The sequence below is a fragment of the Panthera pardus genome, unplaced genomic scaffold, assembly GCF_024362965.1.
Source record: "Panthera pardus isolate Hobbes unplaced genomic scaffold, ASM2436296v1 HiC_scaffold_22, whole genome shotgun sequence".
Classification (NCBI taxonomy): domain Eukaryota; kingdom Metazoa; phylum Chordata; class Mammalia; order Carnivora; family Felidae; genus Panthera; species Panthera pardus.
Genome location: NW_026526788.1, coordinates 85916097 through 85943198, shown reverse-complemented (window position 1 = coordinate 85943198; position 27102 = coordinate 85916097). Strand labels below are relative to the sequence as shown.

The 27102-nt window shown below is 60.7% G+C and overlaps 1 protein-coding gene across 1 annotated transcript in view; it reads left to right on the top strand.

The window, feature by feature from the left end:
- Nucleotides 1–26153, top strand: part of STK32C (serine/threonine kinase 32C) — a 78591-nt gene extending 52438 nt beyond the window's left edge. The window contains 10 exon segments of the mRNA XM_019432264.2: nt 14507–14658; nt 17314–17487; nt 18362–18399; nt 18501–18590; nt 18803–18906; nt 19375–19491; nt 20744–20869; nt 20960–21091; nt 24508–24575; nt 25483–26153. Coding sequence (XP_019287809.2) covers nt 14507–14658; nt 17314–17487; nt 18362–18399; nt 18501–18590; nt 18803–18906; nt 19375–19491; nt 20744–20869; nt 20960–21091; nt 24508–24575; nt 25483–25621 — 1140 coding nt within the window. The 3' untranslated portion in view covers nt 25622–26153.
- The last annotated feature ends 949 nt before the right edge of the window (nt 26154–27102 follow it).

Sequence of the window (27102 nt, the reverse complement as noted above, 5' to 3'; positions counted from 1 at the left end):
GCCGTGAGAATATCCCACGGGACCGTACGGCCCATGCATCCCACTTCCGGGCGGGCCCCCTCACGAACTGAAAGCGGGGTCTCAGACACCCGCACCCCCGTGTCCACAGCAGCACACTTCACAGGAGCCCACAGGTGGAAGGGACGCGAGTGTCCACCGTGGACGAGTGGACAAACGGTGGTCCGTCCATGCAGTATCGTTCAGTGTTAAAAGCAGGGAAAGGCTGACGCCTGCTCCAACGAGGGTCACCCCTGAGACCCTGAGTTCTGGCTCATCTGACCCGGAGCCCCAGGCAGGGCTGGTGAGGCCCAGGTTGCTCACGCCCCAGGCCCTGAGCCCTGGAACACTAGTGGGGGGGGCTTGGCCTTGGCCTTTCTCCGGGTGCCGGACCGGCTCACAACTCTTACCCGGCGCCCTGGGCCTCCTGCACGGCTGCCTTTCTGTCTTGGTTCCACTCTGCAGAACCCATGTTCGGATTTAAATTTCATAAGTGATCCTATGAGCAGCTATTACCTGGGGTGCCCTGATAGGAAGAGTGTAGCCACAGAGCCACCAGCCCGATGAGGGACCCTGCCTAGCTGACCTGGGTCAGTCTATTCTGCCCCCAAAAAAGGGACCCTGCTGGGTGGGGTGCGGTGGGGCTAAAGGGCAGTGACTCTGGAGGGGAGAGGGATGCCGGGGACCAAACAGACCAAGCCCTAAGGAGTCGGGGGAGGGGCACAAGGCTCCGGTCGGAGAACCAGGTGCGTTGGTGGGAGGGGCCGTGGGCGGTCCGTGTCCAGCGAGAAGGAACTGGACAGGGGCAGCGGGGAGGGCGGAGGCCGAGAGCCCAGCCTCCTTCCTCTCCCTACCACAGGGAGCTCACTTGGTGGAGGGGTCGGCTCTGGACACCCCCCAGGCTGAGGGCAAGGCCAGGACGGGACCTGCAGGGACCGGCACCTTCGGACCCAAGAGACCCAGCGTGGCGGGTTCCCCTGGGAGCAGCATCGAACAGACCACGGGCTTCGAAGTGGGCCAGAGCACAATGTGAACTTGCTGGGTTGGTCTCTGGGTCACCCAGGCTTCGATTTTGTGCCTTAAAATAGCCATCTCCCTAGAGGCTGATTCTGGAGAAGGATGCTCACACCTGCTTTCTCATTCTTGTCCCCGGACAGCGTGAGTGGTCATCGTCCTGGCTGCGGGGCTGCCCGAGAGGTGCACCTGGTTCTGGGCCGAGTGGCTGGGGCGGGCCACGTGGGTGGACGGCGGAGGGTGAGCCCACAGCCCGCCAGGGACGGCCGCCCCCACGTGTGTCCTGAGTGAGAAGGGAGCTTCCTTTACTAGGCCGGTGCGGCTGCCTGGGTGCTTCAGGAGTGGGAGGCGGTGTGGGCGCCCTGGACCAGGCTGTCCCAGGAGCCCCCCGGGTCCATCTCCAGTCTGGGTGTCTGGCCACCTGTGGGCTTTGCCGCCTCAGGTGGGCTAATCGAGGTTCCCAAGGCACTCAGCCCTCAGCCCCCAGGATCCCAACCCCCAGGCCTCCCCCAGCGCCAATGCTGAGCTCCCCCCACCCCCCACCACAAACCTGCCCATCCTGTGGGCTCTGCCGCTTGGGGAGGCAGCTCTTGGGGTTCACCCGGTGCTACTCCTGAGGCCCCTGCTCAGGCCTCACATCTTCTAATTTTTAGTTTTTAATTTTGAAAAACGTCAAGCACATGGGGTGCCTGCGGGGCTCAGTCGGTTAAGCGTCCGACTTCGGCTCAGGTCATGATCTTGCAGCCTGTGGCTTCAAGCCCCACGTTGGGCTTGGCGCTGACGGCTCAGAGCCCGGAGCCTGCTTCGGATTCTGTGTCTCCCTCTCTCTCTGCCCCTCCCCCACTCACGCTCTGTCTCCCTCTCAAAAATAAATTTTAAAAAACATTGAAAAAATAAAAAATAAATTGAAAACTTCAAGCACAGGTACAGACGGGGAGGAGGAGAGCAGTTCCGCACCACCCGGGCATTCCAGCTCTGTGGACGCGTAGTTTCAGTGCCGGCCGCTGCCCGCCTCCCGCCCACACTCCGGGAAATGACCCCGGGAAAGTGTCTCCCCTTATCGGCATTTGCAGCGTGTGTCTGCGAGAGGGGAAGACTCTCCTCAAGCATGACCACGGCCCCTCCCACGCCTGAGATGCTTCACGCCAGTCGCTCGTATCAGGTTCACGTTCCCCGACGTCTCACAAATGTTCCGTGGTTTGATGGCGATGGCCCATGCGATGACGCGCAACGCCATCCACACGAGGCCCGTCCGGGACAGTCCGTGGCCCCGCTCCCCGTGTCCCCGTATCCCCGTATCCCCGTATCCCCGTGGTCCCTCTGTGGGCCTCCAGGCCGTCGTGCGTGCTGGTCCCTGACGTGCTCCCACCTGCCTTGTGTGCATCCGTCATGGTCTCCACCTGCAGGGCGGGTCAGGTTCGACCCCGCCGCACCCCCCACCTCGTGGTCCCCGGCAGAGCGTGGCGGCCAGCTATGACCACCGCTACCCCCTCCTTCCGGGGGATTGTTCTCTGATGAGCTGCCATAGTTATTTACAAAACAAACTTGCCGTCAGCGAAGTTTGTAGGGAACAGCTCGTGCGGGTTAAAGGCCTTTGTCCCCTTCACTGAATGGCGCTCCAGGACGAAGGGGATCCCCCCTCCTCCAGCGGCTACTGGAGCAGCGCTTATTGGCGCGGTGACTTTGTGGGCGGGACGCGTCTGCCACCCTCCAGTCCACTTCATGATAAGCAAGGTTGTGCATCTTTAAGTGTTAGGAGGCCAAGTGACGGGCCTTTGCCTGTGTTTCTATCGAGTTGATGGTCTTTTTTTTTTTTAGAGGCTCATTGAATACCAGGGATGTTAGCCCTTCGTTTCTGATGTCAGTTGCGAATATTTTCCCCGTGTGTTGTCTTTCAGTTTTATGTGTCTTTTCCACATAAAAAAGCTTTATTTTTCTGTAGTCTTGTTTATTGACCTTTCTCCTTGTTGCCAGAGGTTTTGTGTCCTGGGAATGTTGTCCCTGCCCCCACCGTGTTTTCTTTTCTCACACCTACATCTCCTGCATCGTGTTAGAACTGCGTCTGGAATCTGTTCTGGCTTGTGGCTTGTCATGAATGGATCCAATTGTGTCTTTTTTTTAAATAGTGGTTCGGTTATTCCAACATCACTTATTAAGAAGTCCACTTTCCCATAAATTTGAGATGCCACCGTTATGCTACACGAAGCCTTTCTGCGGCGGGTCTGTTTCTGGCTTCTCTCTTCCTTCCCTTTGGCCTGAACACCTGTCCTGCCCCAGGACACACTTTCACGGGTGAAGTTCTAGTGTCTGTGGTCACTGCCTTGCTCTCCTTTTAAATGTTTTTTCTGGGGGCGCCTGGGGGGCTCATTCGGTTGAGCGTCCGACTTCGGCTCAGATCATGATCTCACAGCTTGTGAGTTCGAGCCCCGCGTCGGGCTCTGGGCTGACAGCTCGGAGCCTGGATCCTGCTTCGGATTCTGCGTCTCCCTCTTTTTCTGCCCCTAACCCACTCACATTCTGTCTGTATCTCTCTCAAAAATAAATAATAATAATAACTTTAAAATTTTTTAAATGTTTTTCTGCCTATTTTTGCTTGTTTTCCCAAATGAATTTTAGAACAAGCTTGTCAGCTCCAGGAAAGGTGGACCGTGCTGATAAAGCCCCTGGGGAGGGAGCCAGAGGCAGGTGGCCCCGGCCTGCCGTGCACGTGCTCAGCTCACTCCTGAGTCCTTCAGGAGAGAATCAGTCTCCCTCACTTTCCGGTGCTTATTTGATTCTGTCTGATGCAGACACAAAACAAAGTCGTCGAGGTGGCTGTACGTCTTCCATTGGGTTTGGCCTGGACGCTGGGCCCCGTGTTTGCAGGCTGGAATGGGGGCTTCGTGGGGACCGACTGCACTCTGCTTCCTCGTCCTCAAGACGAGGGTGCTGTGGGGATTACATGAGAAAATGGAAGTGGACCCCCACCCCCGGTACCCGGGTAGCTGGTCGAGGGCCTGTCTGTGGATGAGGGGCCCCGTGTGGCCAGGACATGCCTGCGGTTGGCTCGCCGAGCACCCTGCTAGGACCCTGGGGCAGGAGCCCGGCCACACCTGCTCCTTCTGCCTGGAGAGGAAGCGTCTCTGGACGGCACTGGACCCTTCGCCACATGTTTATCAAAATGTCCTCACTATGCGCCAGCCCCGTTGCAGGTGCTGGGAAACGTGGGAACGAGGCAGACAAAATCCTGCTCCGCAGGGCAGTCTGGCATGCAGAGGTCGGCACGCCCGGGAGATCCTGATCCCAGCTCTCCCCCGGCGAGGGGCGGCCCCGCCGTGGGGTCTGGACGTGGGTCCCCGGGTCAGTGAAGCCGCCATGGGGTCTGGACGTGGGTCCCCGGGTCAGTGAAGCCGCCGTGGGGTCTGGACGTGGGTCCCCGGGTCAGTGAAGCCGCTGTGGGGTCTGGACGTGGGTCCCTGGTCAGTGAAGCCGGGCACCCTCGGGAAGCTGGTGCCATGGAGGCCGGGCTCCCACTCTTCCCTCCATCCACAGCCAGACGGCCTTTCCCGTGGGGAGAAGCTCGCCAGGTGGGACCAGGAGCCAGTTTCATTATGATGTGTTGAGGCTCCAAGGACCTGTCATCAGGCATTTGCTTTCTGGGGAGCAAAATTACTTGGAGAGGAAAAGAGCTTGGGGTGAATCACTAAATCTGCAAAGCGCATAAACAGCGTTGAGCGAACACGGCAATTACCCTCATTGCTCAGCAGCTCTTCCGGGCCGTGCTGGCCAGCCACACTCACAGGGACCCCCGGCCGCCCGCACTCGCGGGGACCCCCAACCGCCGCACTCACAGGGACCACCCTGGGTCCTGGGGTCGGCACAGTCCACTCCTCGTGCGACCATCCGGTTCCATTTCTTCTTAGTCCACCCAAGTCGATTACTGGAGGAAGCGGCTCAGAAAGCCGTTTTGTTCGAGGAACCGATTGGACGGCCCCAGAGGCTCAGTCGTGAAAGGCCCCAGCGCTCCCGCTCCCGTTCTGTGCTTGCTGCCCGTGTGGCCTGCGCGCCCGAGGTCCCCGCGAGCAGGGATGGCACCAGACCGGGCAGACCGTGGAGGCCGGGCCGGTCGAGCCTTTCCGGCCGAGGGGGGTCGCCAGCCCTTTCGGGGGAGCCCCGTGGCCGATGTGAAGGACGCCAGGGTGGAGCCCAGGGCCCCTCCCGGACAACTGTCGAGTGCCCGGCGGCCCGTGGGCCTCCCAGAAGTGGTGTGGTCAGGCCCCAGCTGGAGGACACGGGGGGTCAGAGGGGGCTGCAGTGGGGCCACGTGACAAATGGCCCGGTTGTCAGGGACAGAGGACAGCGGGTGTCAGGCAAGGGCAGAGGCTGGGGCCCAGCGGGCAGGGTCTCCGACACCAGAAGGAAGCAGGGTATTTTCAGAGGCGGGCACCTCCAGAAGGTGCGGGGAAAGGATCCGTGTCCTGGGGCCGCTAAGGAAGTGGTACAGCTTCAAGGCCTCCGACGACAGAAGCGTATCCTCCCACAGCTCTGGAGACCAGAAGTCCAAAGTCGGCGTGTCCTCTGGGCTGGGTCCTCCTGAGAACCCGCAGGAGGCAGACTTTGCTCTGTTAGGGTTTGCCGCTAAGCCCGAGTAGTCAGCTGACATAAGACACGTTTATTTAGTGCAAGTCTTAGGTGGCCCAGGAGCCCTCGTGAGGTCATGGAGACCCAAAGAAGTGGCCGGGCCCACGTGTTTTCATGTCGGGTTGGACAGAGGCAATGTGGAAGAGTTACCACACTCTGGGGGGACCGGAAGGTGAGAAGCAGGTCTGTCCAGAAGTCTCTCGGCCTTACCTCCCTCCTGGTGCAGGGGGGACATCTTCCACCATCGTCCGCGTGGGGGGTGTTCTCTGTTAGGAAGGAAGGGGGCGCCTTTCTCGCACCTGCTGTGTTGTAAATGTCTCAGCTCATGATGTTGTGCCCGAGTGGCGAATTTCAGCGACACCCCCGCCCCCTTGAAGCTCCCCCAGGGCGTCACAGTCCAGGCGCCGAGTGGACGGCCTGCTCCATCGCTCGTCAGTCCCGAGAGTAGGTCAGTTCAGCGAAACGGGTTTCAGCGTTGCAGGTGGTGTCCCCGCAAAGCCGCGCCTGTCTCTAAGGTGTGAGCAGTCAGTCGGGTATTTAATGAGAAGCGTTTCTGTGGAAACGAAGACAAGACAAAGGTTGATGTCGGACTAAATCATAAACCCAGACAGACTCTGAGCCCGGAGGGCGGTCAGCTGAGATTTTAAGTGACTGGTCTCAGTGCCTCTGGATGGTGGAGGGAGGAGAGACGGGGGCAGTGGGTGCGTTTCCTGGTGTTTGGTTGGAATGTCTCTGGTGGCCTGGGGCGTCGCAGGGAGCTTCCGGAGTGGCCCACGCAGCCGCATGCACGCGGTCTGCTGGCGTGCTCTCTCTGAAGTTATATCAGCTTGTCCAGCTGCTTTGGGCTTTGGGAAAAGGGCAGTTTTCATTTTTAGTTTTTCCAAGTCAGAAAGATCGGGGCGGGGGGGGGAATCTGGAAATGTTAATTATTGACAGAACGCACAAAATGGCAGGAGGCAGTTTACAAGGAAGAAGCGTGGCACCGCGGACACCCCACGTGGCACCGCGGACACCCCACAAAGGGTATCATCGCTTTTATCGAAACAAAATTCTCCCCCACAGTAACCCCCATTTTCATTAAAGACGATTGAAGTCAGACTCATTTTTTTGCAAACTAAGTCAAGGCTCATCAAACGTGGCCTCATCAGTTACGTAAGTATGGCGAGAATAGTGACTGACCGCATAGGCCCTTTTAAGTCAGCGTTGCTGGAACTTTTATGAGGAATCTCGGATCAGATGTAGGCTCTTGAGGCTAAGAAACCAGGTCAGGCTTTGCCTTCAGGACCTAGAAATTTGGATGAATTCCTGTCTTCTCCGGGTCCCCGAGGTGCCCTGGGGTTCCTGGGTCTGTCAAGAAGTGACGTCTTTACTCAGCTGCAGGGCCAGGAACCCGTGAGCAGGCATCAGGCTGGTATTTCCGGGCCCGTGGTAAGCGTGGACCCCGTCAGCTCAGAGGAGGAGTTTCTCACGTCTGGCCGAGTGATTCCACGTGCCGCGCTTTCAAATGTGGCCTCCCAGTCGGTCTTGGTGACAGAACCGATGGTTTTAATCACGTCCTACTGCTAAGAGAACAGATTCCCGTTGAACCTACACAAATCATCAGCGCGAAAGTCAGTTGCTAAATTTTGGAGGAATTAGGTGGGGAGAAAAGCCAAATGTCCCCATCCCATTCCAAAGCTATAATCTACCAGACGGCTGTGAGCTATAGACAGCTTGAGAGAAAGGAGAAATAGGATTTCTTAAGTCTGGAAAACCAAACATTAAGGAACCAGCCATGTTTCAAACAAAGGTCAGAGATGTGGTGATCTCCCTCACGGGTTCCTTCGGTCCTGCGTAATTAAATCTGGTGTGCTCCATCCTGGGCTGTCAGCTTCTTCAGAGTTTCCGAAGGTCTCCTCTGGCTCAGGGGCATGATCACACAGTTTCCAGAAGCCTCTCTGCCAGGGTCCCTGTGGAAGCCGGTCCCGGACTTCCTGCAGATGAAACTCTCTCGTCTGTACGTGGTCATAAGAAGCTTTCCACAAAGTGTCGGTAGACCAGTGACCATCTCCAAACAGGGACAGACTGAAAACAGCCGTAGTTACAGATCTGATGACAGTTTATTGCAAAAGGTGGTGCAGTTGACAAGGAAATTAGGTTATTTCTACGGTATGTGACGTTTTAAGATAATTGGAATTACGACCGATTAAACAACCGCTAGGGATGTTGATAAGCTTCCAGCCATTTTACATAACTTCTGCAACGTGCGTATCACAGCATATGTGCATACAAATGTAACATAAAGATTTAGCAACACTTCTAAGTTCACCGTTTCCCTGTGTCACTTCATGTGTCAAATAAGCCTCATTAATGTAACCTCTGTATTTTTATACGGAGAAATAACAAATCTTTTTCCTCAGGGACCCTCTGAAAACCCCAAAGTTAGTTTGAGGTCAAAAAGACTATTTTATTTCTTTATTTTTTTTAATTTTTTTATTCATTTTTGAGAGAGCGTGAGCAGGGGAGGGGCAGAGAGGGGGAGACACAGAGTCTGAAGCAGGCTACAGTCTCCGAGCTGTCAGCACAGAGCACGACGTGGGGCTCGAACCCACGAACCGTGAGATCATGACCTGAGCCAAAGTCGGCTGCTTAACTGACCGAGCCACCCAGGCGCCCCAGTTTGGAAACTATTCTTAAGTAGACATTTGTTATTGTTGAAAAGGTCATTTACAAACTTTTGGTCTACTTGCATCTATTTAATTTTTTTCTCTTTTTACTAATTATGCTTGGATTGCTCTTGAAAATTTCATGAGACGTTAAACAGCCACCTACCTATCTTCTTAAGTTAGTATTATTATTTTTTTGCCAACAAATTTTGTAGCATAGACGTAAAATGAACTTATTTGACTAGCAAAAACCCAGGTGGGGAAAGTTGTACGTCCGCATTAGATCTAATGTCAACAGCTCTGAAGACGCATCTGTGTTCGTTATGGCAGCAAACTTAAACTAGCTTTTCCCCACTGAAGATTTCCTAGATCACGTGAACTTAAAAAAAAAAATTGGGTTAGTTTCTGTATTTCTGAGAGTTTTAGAATACTTAAGCACGTAATACTTCCTCACTTATTTTCCTTCAAGCCGCCCGGATGAGCTGTTACAAATCCTTTGGCCACACCATCCCCCAGTGGGAAATGCGCCACACGAGGCAGGTGTGTGATCGTATAAAACTCACTAGTTTATGAAAGACCAGTTGGATCCAAAGCGCATTTCTAGGGGCGCCCGGGTGGCTCAGTCGGTTGAGCGTCCGGCTTCAGCTCAGGTCATGATCTCATGGTTTGTGAGTTCGAGCCCCGTGTCGGGCTCTGTGCTGACAGCTCAGAGCCTGGAGCCTGCTTCGGATTCTGTGTCTCCCTCTCTCTCTGCTCCTCCCCTGCTCCTGCTCTGTCTCTCTCTCTCCTTCAAAAATAAATAAAAACACTAAAAAAAAAAATTAAAAAAAAAAACGCATTTCTGGAAGTTGAGGTCGACTGTGTCCCACCAACATTTTAACCAGCTCTAGTGGAAAAGACTTTTGAGAGGGTTTCACTTGTCAGTTTAGTCCCAAACAGCTCCCTTCTTGTTTCCTTCGATTGGAAGTCGAGTTATTTCCCCAGAAGCTTGTATTTCCTCCAGAGGGCTCGCATCTAGCAAAGAGACCATCTGTGCATCTCAAACACCAGGAAAGAATGTACATTTTCATCAAGGAGTTCTGGGATGTCTTTTCCTATTATCAAGGACTTAGGGTAATTTTTAAGTTTTTCTTTCCCTACGGATAGGGTAGTCCAGTGACTTTTTGTGGTGGGGGCCCAAACGGGAGGGGTTGGTGCTGAGGGAGTTCGGTCACAGTCCCAGTGAGGGACCAGCATCTGGGGTTGGGGGAGCACAGGTGGAGTTTACAGGGGGTGTGGGCTTAACTCCCGGCTTTGTCTCACTACTGAGGCTCTAAGTAGCAAGACATCCCTGTGAGTCTTCCGTTAATTTAATCTCCCCACAGGCAACGCCAGGACATTATTTAGGATGAGGGCACTCTAAAAAAATCCTTTTAGGAATAAAAGTCCAAATCTTTAAAGGCATACCTATTTTAATGGGATTTTAAATCAGCTGGCCTTTGTATGGCTTAAAACCAATTAGCCTTTTATGATTTAACAAAGGACACAAGTGGTGTCCCCAAAGAGGGCACAAATGATGTGGGCCTCCCAAGGTCCAGACTTTCTGCCAAAGACAGTAAGAAGGCCAAGAGCCTTGTTGTCACAGGAGGTCAAAACAGCTTCGGGCTCCCATGAGGTAGGACGCCTTAAATCACGGACCTGCTGGTCTATCACTGGACAGGTGATGCTGGACAGTTTCCCAGCACAAACAGGACAGGTGGGGAGAGATGACGGTGGCCCCTGTGGCCTCTGTAGGACAAGGGACACAAAGGACAGCATCAGGGGGCTGAGGATCTGTAACCTGCCAGGCCTGACACCGAGGCTACACGTCACAGAACCAGGTTTTACAATGATTTTCTCCTGCCCCTCTGAACTTAGAAAGTAACTGGAGACACCCTCCCTCCTCTCTGGAGCAGGCAGTGTGGACAGAGAGCTGACCTGAGGAAGGAAGGACCATTGCCATCTGTGGGGCTCATGTCAGGCTCTGGGCGGGGGCCACCCAGGCCCTTCCTGCCTTGTCGTGCTGGGGCCCACAGCAGGGTCTGGAGGGGGGCTCCCAGGCCCTTCCTGTCCCATCGTGCTCCCCAGAAATCACGGAGACAAAGCTCTGCCTCCACCCCCTCCAGGTTTTTGGCTGTGATCAGTTGAGCTGTGAACTTTCCAGGACACAGAGCCCAAAAATTCAGGGAGTCTGGGTCTGGGCTTGGCTCGCCCTTCCTCCTTCTGGCTGGGAAGGGGCCTTGAGCTGTGGGTACTGGTGGCCCTGAGGTCAGCTTGCTGCTCGGCTGGGCTCCACCTCCCCCCAGGCCCCGGCCCAGCGAGCTGAACCCCATCAGCACCGCCTACACCGATTTCCTTGGAGATGGCAGGAGGGACCGCGTGGCCGCCCGTGTCCCCAGCCACGGGGCCGCAGCGAGCCTTTCCAGAGCACCTTCAGATGCACGCCGGGAATCCGCTCTCCCTCCATGTCGGCGCACAGACAAGTGGGCCTGACAAAAGTTGGGGGGGGGGGCGCGCAGATTTGCCCTTAGGATGGCTCACAGGCCCTTACCTGGCAGCTGCTTGATGGAATCCGCTAGGGCGGCCAGGCTCTGGGGGCAGCACAGGCCTTCAGAGCCCCGGGGGACTCAGCCAGGCTCAGAGCCACAGAATGTGCCCCCTCGGGTGGAGGCAGAGGTGTTTCTGGAGCTCTGGGCTTCTCCACCAGTGACCCCGGCCAGGAGCCCCTGTGGGCAGTCTGCCTGCCACCGTGGGGCCCCTCAGATCGTCAGCCAGCGGGAGAGAACTCCAGCCATCCCCACTCAGCTCAGAAATCTCGAGGAAGAGCGTCGGGAGAGCAGAGGGGACAAGCGGGTGATTTGGCTTTTAATTGCTGTGATCACACTTGATCAGATGCATTTGCATAATTGCCTAGAGCTGGGGTCTCGATGCTCCTTCAGTCTGCGTTTCTGGGTGACGTCCCAGATCCGAGGCCTGGCTCACGGAGACACGGGGGAGCCGGTAAGCCCACTGTCTGGGCCGCGTTGACAGCTTCCGGGTGCAGAAGCCCGGAGAGCGCCTCGGCTGCCCATCCCGTGGACGAACTTCGGGCCGTTTGGCTGAAATGAGAGGAAAGATTCAAGAAAGGGAACAGTTCTCATGCTAATGGCCTTGTCTGTGGGAGAGGCTTTACAGACCTCATGGTCTGGCCTGGCCTCTATCCAGTCTCCGTCCGTCAGGGCCCCCGAACCCTGCGTCTGCGCCCAGAGCATCCCCGACGGCTCGGAAGGAGAGTGTTTCACAGCAGAGATGGATCACATGGCCCAGTGACACCGGCTGTCCCTCACAGCTCCCAGGACGTGGCTTCCTGAGGCCACCGCGACAAATGACCACACGTGGCGGCCCCTCCCTCTGGGCGTCACGTTTCTGCCACGGACTGAACTGTGCCCCGACTTCCCATGTTGAAGCCCCCCTCCCCGTGTGATGGTATTTGGAGGTGGGGGCTTTGGGGGGGCTTAGGCTTAGCAGAGGGTGTGCAGGCGGGCGGGTGATGGCATTAGTGTCGGGCACCTGTGGAGGGGAGGGGAGGAGACCAGAGCTCTGTGCGTGCGCCCACAGAGGACAGGCTGCTGAGGACATGTGAGCACCGGAAGCGGGCCCCCACCAGGAACGGAATCTGCCAGCACCTTGGTCTTGGTCGTGCAGCCTCAGAGCTGTGAGAAATGAGTCTGTCACTGAAGCGGCCGGGTCTGTGCTGCCCGCTCTGGCCCAGACACCCTGCGGCTCACGTCTCCCACCGCCTCCCGCTCATGAGGACCCTGCTGAACAGTCCGGGATGATCTCCCGGGAAGGTCACGTGTCACGGGGCTCAGGGACCAGGATGTGGATGTCTTTGAGGCCATTGGCCAGCTGAGCGTGGCAGAGACAAAGCCGTGGTCAGTGGACGCGTGAGCACGAGAAGTCCTGACTCCTCACAGGCTTGTGAGCCAGCATAACGTTCACGTTTAGCAGGTGGGGAAAGGGAGGGTCAGCCGCTGAGGAGGCCGCTGGACAGCCGGCGAGGAGCGGATGACGGAGGACGGGCCCAGGGACAAGGGCGGCCCGAGGGCTCCCGGACAGGTTTCTGTCTGCTGTGTGTGGCCACAGGGGCCGGGAGAGCAACGGGTGAATCCAGGGGGCAGGGGCAGCCCTGTGGCTTGGGCATCTCTTTCTCAGACCCAGCCTGGCACCCTGCCTCATCCCGGTCAGCAGGGGTCCCCGAACATGCAAGGTCCCCAGGGGGGAGCCGGCGGGCACAGTGGTCACTGCCCCCGTCCCCACCAGGAGAGCTCTGCCCATCCCCACGCCCCTTGGGGACGTTTTTATGACTGTTTATGCTCCTGTCAGAGAAGTGACCCCCGCTGTTCCCTTTGGGGGACAGTCAGGAGGACGGGGATGGCTCCAAACCTCTCTCTGCGTGGGAAGGCCTGGCGGCAAGGTTAAGGCAGGACATTGGTCGTGGCCTCCCTTCCCAGCCCCGCTCTGCCCCCCCTCAGGGACGGGGCTCCTGCATGTCGGGCCCCCCCAGTCTGGGCAGAACAACGAGGGTGGGGGGGCCTTGACTCTCGCGGCATCAAGAGCAGATGGGGGTCTTTGGACGCCCGAAGCGACGCAGGTCTGAGGTCAGGTCCCCGGCTCCGGACTGCGGGCTTTCTAGGGAGTCAGCCCAGCCAGAGGCAGTCGTAGGCAGAGCTCTGCGGGGGTCTCGGCGGCCTGCACGGCCCCTGGGCAGGTTTGAGGTGGGAGCTGCACAGGCACATCACGCGGGCGTCACGCAGATGTCACGTGGGTGTCACGCGGGCGCCACGCCACACGCCTTGCCTGTCTGGGGCTGGCAGGGAGGTGTGCCCGGTGCTGCTGTGCCTCACGAGGGTCCTGTCCCTGGAGGATGGGGGATTCAGCACTCAGGCTGCTCAGTTGTGTCCGGCACCCCGAAGCCAGCAGTCACCGGCTGCCTCCCCACCGTGGGGCAGCACTGCCACCAGACTCCCCCACGGTGACGGTGCAGGAGCCAGAGTGAGGGGCGGTGCGTGCCCTGTGCTCAGTTCCGGTTCTGCCCGCATCGGGTACGTCATCGATGCGTCCCGCATTAAATGGCACAGAATTGCGGTTTTGCTTGGCCTTATGAAAGTCGTCACACGTGCTTAACAGTGTTTATAAATTCAGTTTCAGTGGCTGTGTGGCATTTCGTTGAGCTCACTTGCCCCGTGTTCATAAGGTTGCTGGATGCTCAGGTTGGTGAGCATCAGTCTGTGATAAGCAGTTTGCTCAACTGGTAAACATCTTCTGAAAAAAACCCACAAAACACCTTCGTGTCTTAGGATGTGTTCCCAGGTGAGGGACCGTGGGCTTCACCCAAAAGGGCTGCATCCCGCGGGTTTAGCCCGCGACCCTGATGCTCACTGACACTTCCGGTCAGGTCCAGGCCACCTGCCTTTGGGTGGGGCCCCCGGACAGTCTCCCCGCTCCTCGAGTTCCCCCAGCTCCGGCTACTTGAACACCTGGAGCCCAAAGGCTGTGGGGACCCTCAGGCGTGACTTGGGCTTTCTGTCCTCGAGAGGTCCCTCGATGACTTGAGTGGGGAACGTGGCCCCCGGCCTGTGATTTTGTGCGTTAGCCCCGTTTGCTGTTGGAGACCTTTGTCCGTGGCTCTGATGGACGCCCCTTGGCCACTCGGGCTCGCACGAGTCTCTGCTGCTTCTGTGGTTCTGCTGTCCCTGCACCCCCACCCTCTGCCCAACGTGTGAGTGCCGCCAACATCGCGAATGGACTTCGCAGCTCCGTGCTGGGTGGGATTAGCACTTGAGAGCCGTGCAGGGGCCCCGCCATCGTGGAGGGTCCCTGTTGCTCTGGGGATGGTGGCTCAGGGTTGACGAGGACAGCAGCTCTCACGCCTGGGGCCTTCCCAGGTGCAGGGCTCTGGCTGAGGGGTCTCCCCACCTCGTCCCCAGCGGCCCTCCAAGCCAGCTGCTGCTCCGAGCCCCAGGAAGGGGCAGTGGGTCACTGCTGGTGGTGGGGGTGGGGTTCCTGGGCCCCAGCGCCGTGCTCCCGGCTGGGTCCTGCCTGCTTTCCGAAGGCGCCTCGCACAGGAATTTGCCCCACCAGAGACATCCAGTCGTTCCCGAGTCATGTCTGCCGTGGCCAGCGTGGGAGGTGGGGTGGTGGCGTCCACCTGAAGCGCCCTCTGCCCCCAGGTGTGCATCGTGCAGAAGCGGGACACGGAGAAGATGTACGCCATGAAGTACATGAACAAGCAGCACTGCATCGAGCGGGACGAGGTGCGCAACGTGTTCCGGGAGCTGGAGATCCTGCAGGAGATCGAGCACGTCTTCCTGGTGAACCTGTGGTGCGTGAGCTCGCCTTGCGGGCACGGAGCCCAGGCTGGACCCGCCGCCACCCTCCCCTGCCCCCGGCACCCCTCCCCGCTGCTCCCCCCTCTCCTGCCTCTGGGATGCCCCGACGCCCACGGCCCGCGCCCCACGCGCTCACCTTCAGGTTCCCCAGGGCCAGCGCCGTCCAGGTGTGCGCGACGCACGTGTTGATGCAGGTTTCCCACCCGCGGGAAGCCCAGGCTTTCCCCGGAAGGAGGCCTGTGGCCCTGGAGTTTCTGGCGCTAAAGCCAGTGGGGGAGAGTTTTGGGGGCCTGAGTTCCTCCCTAGAATGGTCGCCAAGCACCAGCCCCTGAGGGGAGGCAGACACGGGCTGCAGTGAGATCACCCTCCTCTCTCCTCCGTGAGCGTCGGGCTGCACGAGAGTCCTCCCCGCCGGGGTCCTCCCCGAGTCCTCCCTGACAGCCTCCCGTCCTGGGGTCTGTGCTCCCTGACAGGCTCACAGACCCGGTGGCGTTCCCGAGGGCCCTCGGTGGGCACAGGTGCTGCGGCAGCTGGGGAGGCGTGTGAGAGACGAGGCCTAGCCCCGCCCCCCACTGGGAGCCGAGGGTCCGTTAGCCCAACATGGAGGGAGAGGCCGCCCAGCGGCATCGGGGACAGAGGCGGGGACGGTGCACCGTTGAAAGTGGCCTGGTGCTATAGCTCCTGCAGGACGCACTCAGAGCCGCAGGTCCCCCTTCGCTTATTTACCTGGGCCACAGCAGGTGGGAGGGTACCGCGCCGCGAACAGCAGCCCGCAGCCAGCTCTCCCCGTCGGAACCGGAACCGTGGTCCCGCCCAGGGGGGGAGACCGGGCAGGAGGAAGGAGCTGGCTGTGCGTGGGGGGTGTGGCCTTCCCCACGTGGTTGTGGGAAGAGGGCGAGGTGCTGAGCAGGGCCCAGGGCGGTGGAGCCCGGCTGCCCGGGCCTCCTCCAGCCCCTCACCCCTGCACGCGGCCCCGGGCCTCCCTCACTGTGGCCCGATGTCCCTACGAATGTCTAGTGTCCAGGCAAGCAGAGGGGCCGGCGGGGCCACACGGTGTCGCCGTGTCACTGTGCTCCATGGCGGTCTTCTCGGCATCCTGGGGCAGCGGTTCTAAAGCTAGGGGCGTCCAAGCACCCCTCAAACCCACCCACTCTGTGCCGGCCAGGGGGGGCCTCACTGGGCCGCGCCTGCTTGCAGCCTCTCAGGAAGGGGCTGACGTGTGTGGCTGACCCTCAACCGTGACACCGCCCTGGGGCTTGCCGAGATAGAAGACCCAGGATTTCCCACCTGGGGGCCTCTGCTTCCCTCCACACCCTCTGGGGCTGTCTCTGGGAGGCCACGTGCCTAGTGGCCAGGAGCACGGGCTCCTGCGTCAAACTCCTCCTGCTGCGGCAGACGACATCCCGTCTGTGGAGCAGGGGTGGCAGTGGTCCCCAGTGCAGAATTAGAGACGCACGTACACGGACAAAGTGCTCCACGTAGGATGACTGAGGGATGTGAGCCGTCAGCATGATGTTTTCCGGCCCTGCTCCTGCGGCCAGCACCCCAGCCCCACGGGCGGGCCTGCCAGGGATGCCTCCCGCCACCAGGACGGGGCCGCCTCAGCCTCAGCTCCCGGCGTGGGAGGCCGCCTGCTCTTGTCCACTGCTCCCCAGGACTCCTGGCCTGTCCCGGAGCCTGGCCTTCCGAGTCCCTTTGCCCTCTGGTCCCATATCCCCTCCCCAGGCCACCTGCCCCTGAGATGAGGACAGGGTGGCTTCCGGTGGGCAGCGAGAGGAACATCACGTGAAAAAAATCAATTCTTTGTAACTTTCTTCTTTTTTTTAAGCTTATTTATTTATTTAGAGAGAGAGAGACAGAGACCACGAGCAGGGGAGGGGCAGAGAGAGAGGCGGAGGGAAAGAGAGAGAGGATCCAAACAGGCTTTTTGCACTGTCAGCGTGAAGCCTGATGGGGGCTCGAACTCACGAACTGTGAGATCATGACCTGGGCCAAAAAAAGCTGGACGCTTAACCGACTGAGCCCCCAGGCGCCCCGTGACTTTATTTTGGAAAGAGCCAGTTGCTCAACAGTAAGACGGCCCTCTGAGAGCTCACAAAAGAAATTACAAAATGGAAGGAGGTCCTTAAATGTTGTCTTGTTACTCCCATTATCTTCGTCATCACCGTTGTCATCATCATCGGCATCCCCACCCCCACCCTCACCATCACCACCACCCCCACCACCACTGTTGTTAGAAGCCGGCCCCTTGCCCAGCACTGCCTGAGCATTTCGCCTTGAGGTCTCCATTCGAATCTTAACGGTCCTCCAAAGCAGATGCTTTTATCCCCTTTTGAGAGAAGAGGGGCAGCAGGGAAATGGCCAGAGACGATGTATCCTTCTCTCCATAGGTCACTCCCACGTCTCTGCCCCCAGCTGGGCTTCTCCCATCAGGACAGGCCCCTCCATCTTTCCCAAGGGTTCCGGCTCAGAGCGGCTCCCGAGCAGGAGCCGGGTCAGCACCCCGGGCGGGACCCCGCTCCCGGAGAGTGCCCGTGGGAGGTGGGGGTTCATCGGGTGTGGCGTCTGTGGGTTCCATCTGTGCACGGGACCGCGACCCCGGCTCCCCGGCCGTGCGTGTGTGCCAGGTCCTCCCCCGGTGCCCGCAGGTACTCCTTCCAGGATGAGGAGGACATGTTCATGGTGGTGGACCTGCTCCTGGGCGGGGACCTCCGCTACCACCTGCAGCAGAACGTCCAGTTCTCCGAGGACACGGTGAGGCTGTACATCTGCGAGATGGCGCTGGCCCTCGACTACCTGCGCAGTCAGCACATCATCCACAGGTGTGTGCCTGCCTGATGGCCTCCCGGGCAGGCTCCTGCCTGCTCTGGCCACCCCCTGCCCCCAGGTGGGGCGCCTGGGCCAGCCAGTGCCTGGCTCCAAGGCCGTGCACCTGATGTCCACCTCGGGGTGGGTCCTAGGCGAGCAGCCCCGGCTCGGCCGGGATCAGGGCGGCCCTCACCTGGTCTGTTCAGCTGCCGGGTCCCCGCCACCCCCAGCAGGAGTCCATTTGCTCATTGCCGTGCCCTTGGGGAATCAGGCTGAGTGTAACATTAGCTGAAAGCAGGTGAAGTTAGGAAGACAGAGCTGTATCCGCAGAACGAAACGAGGAAGCCCATGTGGTATATTACGAAGTCAAGTAGATGGGGTCTCTGTGTGTCTGCCTGGGGTTCTGTTATCTGGTCACAGTTCAGGCAGCGAACATTTACTGAGCAGGGTGAGGCCTGAGTCCAGTTGGTGCAAGGCAGAGGCCCAAGTCGTCAATTCTGTGCAGCCCCGGGGCTCTGAGGAGAGGCCAGCCCGGGGGGCTGGGGAAGGGCCAGCCACGAAGGGGGGTGCTGGGAGAGGAGCCAGCCTGGGGCGCTGGGGACGGCGTTCTGCTGTCCTCTGGGGGTTCTGGCAGCCTTGTGTCCAGTGCGTTCCTGCTGCCTTCCTGGCCTCACCCAGGTGGGAGGGGCGCTTCGCCAGAAACCAGAACGGCTACTTCACCTGGCTCGGTCAGAATTGCCAGGTGGCATCTCCCCAAGGCCCACCTGGGTCTCCGGGGCCTCTGCCTTGAGTGGGGAGGGGCCGTGAGGGAGCCGCCAGCCCTGCCAGGGACTGCAAGGCATGAACAGGGCTCCTGGACCATCTCCCCACTTCCTGCTCCCGCAACAGGGACGTCAAGCCCGACAACATCCTGCTGGACGAGCAAGGTGAGCCCGGGCTGCGGGAGGCTGGCCGTGGGGGCGCGCGCCCTGCCCACGGGATGCCCCTCCAGCCCTCGGGACCCCGGCTGTGTCTTCTCTCCTCGCAGGGCACGCACACCTGACCGACTTCAACATCGCCACCATCATAAAGGACGGGGAGAGGGCCACCGCGCTGGCGGGGACCAAGCCATACATGGGTGAGCCGCGGCCACCAGCCTCGCACCCGCCTGGCCAGCCTGCTGTAGTGCGGGACAGGCTCGGACAGACGCTAGGTGACGATGTGACAGCTAGGATACACTCCTGGGTCGGCCCACCGCCCACACCAGGTGGGGGAGGGTCCCCCGGGCGGTCAGCCGGGGAGGGGACCCGCGGTTCCGGGATGCTCAGTGGCCTCTCCCTCCCTGGAAAGCTCCGGAGATCTTCCAGTCCTTCGTCAGCGGTGGCAGCGGCTACTCCTTCGAGGTGGACTGGTGGTCGGTGGGGGTGCTGGCCTACGAGCTGCTACGTGGATGGGTACGGAGCTCCTGGGGCCGGGGGCTGGGGAGGAGGGGAGGGGCACTGCAGGGCCAGGCAGAGGAGAGAACTGTCAGTGGGGCTGCGTCCTTGGGACCTTCCTGTGGGGTCCCCTGCTCTCACCCTCTAGCCCTGGGAGGCTGGGGCCCTCCCGATCCCTCCTGGGGGGCCTCCGAGGCCCTGCACCCTCAGCCACGCTGCAGGACCCCAGCCTGGAGGAAGGTGGCCCCTCCTGGCCTCCAGGGCCGATCCGCCCAGGCCGGGGCATCCGTGGGGGTGATGTGCTTCCTGCCCGGCCAGAGGGGCGGCCTGTCCTGGCCAGTTTCCCGTCCTGGACGCAGGCGCGGCCCAGACCCGGCATCTTCCTGGGAGCGGAGGCCGTGCTATGTGTGTGCTGGGGGTGGGGCGCTGCCTCGGGGGCCTCTGGGTGGCGGGGCCCCTGCCGCAGCACTGCCTCCCCCGCCCCAGAGGCCCTACGACGTCCACTCCAGCAATGCCGTGGAGTCCCTGGTACAGCTGTTCAGCACGGTGAGCGTCCAGTACGTCCCCACCTGGTCCAAGGAGATGGTGGCCCTGCTGCGGAAGGTGAGTCCCCACCCCACCCCCCACCCCGCGCTGAGGAAGCACCGGCTTCCTGCGTGTGCACGTCCGTGTCGCTCCCGCCGGGCTCTCTGTCATCTTGCGGTAGCTGGGCCAGTCCGAGCACTGGCTGTGAGCCGAATGCCATGTGCCCGTCGCCAACTAAATCCTACGACCTGGCATCACCCCATTTCACAGATGCCCAAACTGAGGCGCAGGCCCCCCTGTCACACGTGTCGGGGGGGAGGGTGCGTGCAGGCTCTGGCCTCCTCTACCCGACCTTCTGCCAGACATGGGTGGCCACTGCCTGCTGCCAGCAGTCGGGCTCACCCCCCGGGAGCACACGAAAAAGACCCCAGACCCCCCTTGCGCCCCCCACAGCTGAACAGGTGGCTGCAGCAGCCAGGGGACCTCAGTCTGGCAGGGACCCAGGCCAGGTGCTGCTATCACAGTGCCTCGGTCCGGTGTCCAGGCCTGGGCTGGGGCTGCCCCTCAGCCGGCCCCACCGCTTTCCACTCAGAGAGTCGCACACGGGCACCTCCGGGGTCGGGACCGGCCGTGCAAGAGCTTACAGGACACACAAGGCCCAGCCGGCCCCCGTCTCCTGGCCCACAGGGCCCTCCCTGCATGTCCCCCCTGCTGCTGGAGACCTTTGCCCCTGGAATGACAGACGGGCAGCTAGCGGCCTCTCCCAGTTCCTGAGAGGCTCTTAACCCAGCCTCCACCCCACATGGCTCTGCCCACCCCTGCCCAGGTAGCTCCCACGGTGGACCTGGGCCCCAGACACCCAAGCAGGGAGTAAGGGCCATCCGTGCACCAAGCCTACACCTCAGGGACGCCTGGGATAGGGTTTGCTGCCTTCTCTCTGAGACAGGGACAGGGACAGCATGTGAGGGGACACCCAGCCTCACTGACCCGACCGCACACGGCACCCCGAGGCTCCCAGGGGCTGTGTCCACTTAGTTCCGGTCTTGGGGCCCTTCCTGCCGTTCACCAGGCTGAGGCTGCCACCTGCTGGTGACTCTTAGTCAAAGGTCCCCGTGGACCCCACACGCCCTCCCCTGGCCTTGGGCTCCAGGGGCTTGGCCAGGTTGTCCCCTTGGCCACATGACTGCACTGATCTGGAGTCAGTGCCCCCTTTCCTTGCCTGACCCTTGAGATCCTTTTAGTGGGGTGCCCTGGCCTGGGGCAGGTGGCCACCTGTGGGCGCCAGGGCTGTGCTGGGCGTGGGCGCCATCTGACGTGGGTCGTGTTCCAGCTCCTCACTGTGGACCCCAAGCACCGAGCCTCCAGCCTACAGGACATGCAGGCGGCCCCATCGCTGGCCGGCGTGCTGTGGCAGGACCTCAGCGAGAAGAAGGTGGCACCGGGCTTTGTGCCCAATGTAAGCCTGTGGGCGGTGGGCGGGGCCCCAGGTGGGCGGGGGCCGACGGGGCGGGGGGGGGGGGGGGCTCAGCTCCCATCCCCCCCACAGAAAGGCCGCCTGCACTGCGACCCCACCTTCGAGCTGGAGGAGATGATCCTGGAGTCCAGGCCTCTTCACAAGAAGAAGAAGCGTCTGGCCAAGAACAGGTCCCGGGACAGCAGCAGAGACAGCTCTCAGTCTGTGAGTGGGGGGCCTGGTGTGGGGTCCCCCCCTCCCTCCGGGGCACCGCCTTGAAACCCACCCCCCGGCCGAGCCCCTGGCTTCCTCTCCTCAGCATGTAGAAGCGCCTCGAGATCCTGCTCCTGGTGGAAGGGCTCCCGGGCCCGCATCACTCCCACCTCTGCCCCCAGGGGCACATGCACGTGTCTTCTCTTATAGGGCCACCCATCACCCACGGGTTAGGACCCACCCTAATCCCGATGACCCTCTCTTTATGTGACTCTGTGTCACGTTCCAAGGAGCTGGGAGTTAGGACATCACTCTGGGGGGGACACAGCGAAACCCACAGATACCCCTCGCCTGCCCCAGGTCACAGAGCTTCTCCCGGGAGGGTGGGGGCGCTCCTGGGGAGCTCGCGTGTGAGCGCACGATCAACCCTGCACCTGTCCCCGAGGGACAGCTGGTGCTCACAGAAGCAGCTGGGGTATAGGTGCAGATGGCAGCAGTCACAGCTGTGGCCCTCCTGCCCCTGGACCGGTCTGAGCACGCAGAAGACCCCAGCCCTGGTGCCGCCTCCTCGGGCCTGCCCCCGGGCACAGGGGTCAGGCGGGGGCTGGGTGTCAGCCACGTTCAGCACACTGCCGGGTCCGGGCTGGGGGGTGCCCTGGGAGCCTGGACTCTGGACTGCTGGTGGCGGCCCCTGGTGTTCAGAGGTGGGACTGCAGGTGTGGCCCCGCACGTTTCCCTCTGGGGCTGTTCTGTTGTGACCCTGGGAGCACCGACTCTGAGCCGCTCACGCGAAAGCACCGGAACCACGCTCCTTATCTTTTTATGATTGCTAAGAGCCGTTCACCTGTCCTGAGACACTCGTCAGAGACATGAGCTGCAAATAGTTTCTTCTGTTCGGTGGCTTTCTCTTTTCTCGTCGGGTGGGGTCGTTTGCGACAGATGTTGATGAAGTACGATGTCTCCACTCCTCTCTTATTTTGTGCGTCTGGCGTCTTATCGAAGATTTCCTTCTGCGCTTTCTTCTTCGCATTCTATCACTTTACCTCTCGCATTTAGGTCTGGGGTCCGTTTTGAGTTAACTTTTACGGGTAGCGTCAGGTCCACGGTCACTCCTGCACGTGGATATCCACCCATTCATGTGCTGAAGACGCTGAACTGCTTGGCATGGCTTTCAAAGACTAATCAACCCAAAATAAGCGTTTCCTGGAAGTACAGTCATCCACCTTGGGTGCGTGCACGCTGGCCCTGGCCCCTCCCCTGTGGGCACTGGAAGGGTGGCCCCGTCACGTCGGTGGCTGTGTGCCGCACACAGAGCCGTGCATGGTCCACGCTGGTAACATGCTGCCTCGGGCTCCGCAGCTCTGCCTGGAGCTGCCCTGGGCCACACGTGCCACGGTCCCCATCGTCTGCCCTGAGCCAGGTGCCAGGTCTCCCTAGTGAGCGGGAGGGTAACGGGGAGTGGCGTCCTTGTGCCCTGAGGGCTCGAAGGCAAAGGCACAGACTTACAGTCGTGACGGTGGCACTTGTCACTGCCATTCCATTCTGGTGCGGACTTGTTTTTGTAGATCTAGGCTGCTTTGTTGGGGGGGTGCAGTTTCAGGAGCCTCTTGGCCTCGTGCATGGTACGGCCGTTACCCCACAGATCCAGGACCAGCTACCAGGGCTGAACCAGAAGCCAAATGAGTGGATTTTGATTATGCACTCAGGGCGGGGGTGGGGGTGTTGGGGGCCAGCCACTGGGCGGGGTGGGGACACTTGCTCCCACCCAGCTGCCAGGTGGGCGTGGCCAAGCGTTAGCTCAGACCCTGTATCCAACAGACTTCCAAAGGTACACCCGGGAAATGGTGTGAATTTCCATCAAGGTGGCTGGTGACAGCTTTCTCTCGTACCCTTGATCTTACTGTGCATGTGTGCGTGTGTGTGTATGGGTGCGTGTGGGTGCGTGTGTGCGAGCATGTGTGCACATGTATACATGTGTGAGCATTGTGCACATGTGTGCATGTGTGAAAGTGTGCACACATGTGTGCATGTACGTGTGTGCACAGGGGTGCACGTGTGTGAGCATGCTTGTGCGTGAAGGTGTGCGCACGTGTGCAAGCATGGGTGCAAAGCGTGAGCGTGTGTAAATACGTGTGTGTGTGTGTGTGCACGGAGATGTATGTGCATGTGCGATGTGTGCACCTGTGCACATGTGTGAGGATGTGTGCACATATGCGTTTGTGTGCATGGGTGCACGTGTGTGTGTGAGCATGGGCTGGCTGTCCGTGTCCCTGGCCCTAGGAGCGCTGGGACCCATTGGACACCGCTAGACCCGGGCGCAGGGGGACCTGCTTCCCGCTGCACGGTGCGGCCGGTTACAGGGCTTACTCCCACTTGGCTGGGTCCAGATAAGTTGGGTCCAGGCTTGTGCTCTTCTGGCGCACCATCATCACCATGGCCGCCGGGGGGCTCGGTTCTAGAGCAGCGTCTCCTGCAGAGCCCAGGCGGTGCCAAGCTGCTCCATGGTGCCCTGCCCCCTCACCAGCTGAGTCGTTAGCGCCTCGCTGAAAGGAACGTCCTCTGGGCCCCCCAGGAGAGCATGGTTGTCTGAGGGCAATCAGTTCTTCGATGTTGAGTCTGTCCGCCCTTTCTGGCTGCCCACCTCTCTTGAGACAGCACTCGTCCCGGGCTGTTCTGGAATCTTCGGCGGGCTATCATTCTTTCCAAGTTTCCAGGAGCTGCCCGGCAGCATGTTAGACCCCCTCCAGGGTTCTTGCCCGGGAGTTAGCTCCCGGCCATGGGAGGACGCCCCACACCCACACTGTCCCTCCTGCGTATGCCCCACACCCGTCAGTCCTCCAGGCACCCACCCAGCCTCTGCTCCTGCACCAGGCGGTGCCCTTCTGACCTTAGCGGGTCTCACACAGACCCTGCTGCTGGGGGCAGGTGGAGGCAGATGGGTTGGGGGGGTGGGGAGGTGCTGCTGTCCTCCGGTGGGGAGGGCCCTCTTGTGGCTGGAAGGGGCCATCGTGGCCACATGTGTGCACTCAGGCCCTCCCAGATTTCAGAGGCCAGCTCTGTCTCCCAGGACCTTGGCTTTGATCCAGGGAGGGGAGGGAGCCAAGCCAGGTATGGTTTTTGGCCCAAGTTTTGTCCTGCAGACCTTGCCTTCATGGCAGCGTCTGCCCTGAGGCAGTGGCTGGGCTTCCAAACTGGGCACCCTTTGGTCACTGGCTGAGGGTCGCCCAGGAGATGCAAACTCCCAGATGTTCTGGCTGCCTGAGGGCAGAGTTTCTCCAACAGCCCGGATCAGGTCTCCACAGAAAGCCACAGGTGCTGGCCACAGCAGGGCAAGAGACAGGCTGGGAGGGACGCTTGAGAACCCATCTGAGGGGAGGGGAGGGAGTCTAACAGCATCCATTACATTCATTGGTATGTCTTTCTAACAGGAGAATGACTACCTTCAGGACTGCCTTGATGCGATCCAGCAAGACTTTGTGATTTTTAACAGAGAAAAGTGAGTGCGTGCGCTGGGGGGCGGGCAGCAGGGCGCCAAGAGGAGGCGGAGGCTCTCTGGGCCACACAGGTCCCGAGCCCCGGCAGCCATAGGGCATCAGGGGACCGGGGAAGCAGGTCCCCACCCTCCCAGGGAGGGAGAGTGGGAGGCCCCTGCTCAGGCTTGTGTGGGAGGGAGGGGAGCTTGGGAGCTTGCACTTCTAAACTGAGGTCTAACAGCCAGCCTCTCCTGAGGAGAGACTCCGCGGACTTCCCGGGGGGGGTGATGGCTGGGCAGTCCTGCAGGCACATGGACTGATATCCCTCCCTCGTGCACGCCACACTTTCCTGAACGTCAGGGACCGTGGGACAGAAAGGGCACAGCTGGTTAGCAGGAAGCTAGGACAGGCCTCAGACAGCTAAGACACCTGCTGCAGTGGAGGGAGGAAGCCCAGCGCTGCGGGCCCAGGAGAGGGGTGGTAAGGTGCAGCACGGAGGGCTTCCTGGAGGAGGCAGCTCTGCACTCCGGTGACCAGGATGATGTGTGGGCACTGGTTTAGGGCACTGGCTGCCATCCTGGAGGCCGGAGGCCTGGATAAGGACACTCAGGCAAGCTCTTGACAAGCTTTGTTCCAAAACTGCTGACCCACAGGACGTGCCCTTACACTAGGTGTCCTTCTCGGCTCTGGCTCCCCAGCCCCACTGTTGAGTCTGAGGCCTCAGTGGTCGGGCAGGGTGCTGCTGGGCTGGGCCCACCCCACGTCCATTCTCTGCCCCCTGTGGTGCCTGGAGGGGCACTTCTTCCGGCGAGTCCCTGGGGGACCCATTCTGCAAGTCCTGGGCCAAGACCGGGGTTGGGGGTGGCCAGAAGCGTCCTGCGGCTGCCGGAGAGGCTGCAGAAAGCCCCTCCTTGTGTTTCCCCCCCACAGGCTGAAGAAGAGCCAGGACCCCGCGAGCGAGCCGCCGCCGGCCCCCGGGGCCGGGGAGGCTGCGGAGGACCGCGAGGGGACGCGCCCCGCCCTGTCCATGTGCGGCCCCATCTGCCCCTCCCGCCTCACCGAGAGTTAGCTCCCGCTGCTTTGCAGACCCAGGTCTGCCAGGAGGACAGGACGGGGTGGCGGGCAGAGGCCCAGCGTGGACATTCCCCGCCGAGCAGCCCGGCCCCTCCCAGCACAGACCCCGGGCCTGGTGGCCGCGCTGCTCCCTGGCCTTGTTTGCACGGGGACGGGCTGACTGCCGAGCCTGCTCGAGGGCTCTCCGTGGCCCATGGCAACCGCCGGGAGTGGGGGACACGCCCCGGTGGCTCCATTACCTGCAACGGTGGCAGGAGGCCTGCGGCCTCCGCTGGTGCCCCCCCACCCCCACCCCTCCGGCCCACCACTGGCAAGCCACAGAGGCTCCAGTGCCACCAGCCTCAGCTGTACATAAGCCCTCGGCACCGGCCCCGCCGTCGGCTGCCGGACGTCCGTGCACTGGCTCCCTGGGGCGCACGGAGTCTCGTGCGGAAAGGTGAGGAGTGTTTTTATAGACACATTGTTCTGGCGACTTCTGCTGTGTTTCTGTACAGTTGTCACCTCTGAGCATCACGACCTAAGAGCTGCTCGGTGTCCAGTGTCGTGCGTGTTGTAAGCCTGCAGGGGTTGTACAAAGCTGGGGGGGGGGGGGGGGGGGGCGGGGGCAGAGGCGGAGTCGGCCAGTGGAGGCACGGAAGAGGCGGGGCCCGTCGATGAGGGCGGGGCAGAGGCGGAGCCTGTCGGTGGGGTGGGGCGGGGCAGGGGCGGAGTCTGCCGACAGGGGCGGTGGCGAAGCCTGCCAGTGGGGTGGGGGCAGAGGAGCCCGGGGCAGCGGAGAACCAGAACCAGATCCAGAACCGCAGCTGGCTGAGTTGGGCAGAGGGAGCTCCCCGCTCGCCGAGGGCCGGGGGGGTTCATGTCAGAGACAACCCCGTGTGCCCACGCAGGGGACACAGGAGTCACTACCGGGAAGCCAGGGTCCAGAGGTGGGCAGCTGCAGGACACCTGTGGGTGGTGCCAGCCCCCAGAGAAAGTTCTAGGTGGAGACCTGGTGGTTCCAGAGGCAAGAACGAAGAAGAGGTTAGGGTTCTGTAAAACCTTGTGAATCTCAGTGTGCACTTTGAGACCCCAGGGGATAGCACACCCCTTTCCTGTGCTGGCTGCGCGGATGTGGGTGTGACCTGGCTCCTCGATCACCTCTCGCCTGTGCCTGGACGTCGGCCCGGCGGAGCCCCGGAAATGCAGCTCTGAGGCTGCACTGACCAAACAGATCTGGGGACCGCCGGGTCGGGCCTTCTCCTGGGGGCAGCCCCACAGGAAGCCCAGATTCCAGGCTGGGGCTGTGCTCCCCCAGAGGGCACAGCTGGAAAAGCTCCCTGGTCACCACCAGGAATGGGCGCTGCAGGCGCAGGGTGGAAGGGACTGTCCCCGACCGGTGCAGCTTGTCCCCCTGACCATGAACACCCTGCTCTTAGAGCAAATACACCCTTCGGGGACATTGCACACCTGGAGCAGAGAAGCAGCACGATTTCTATG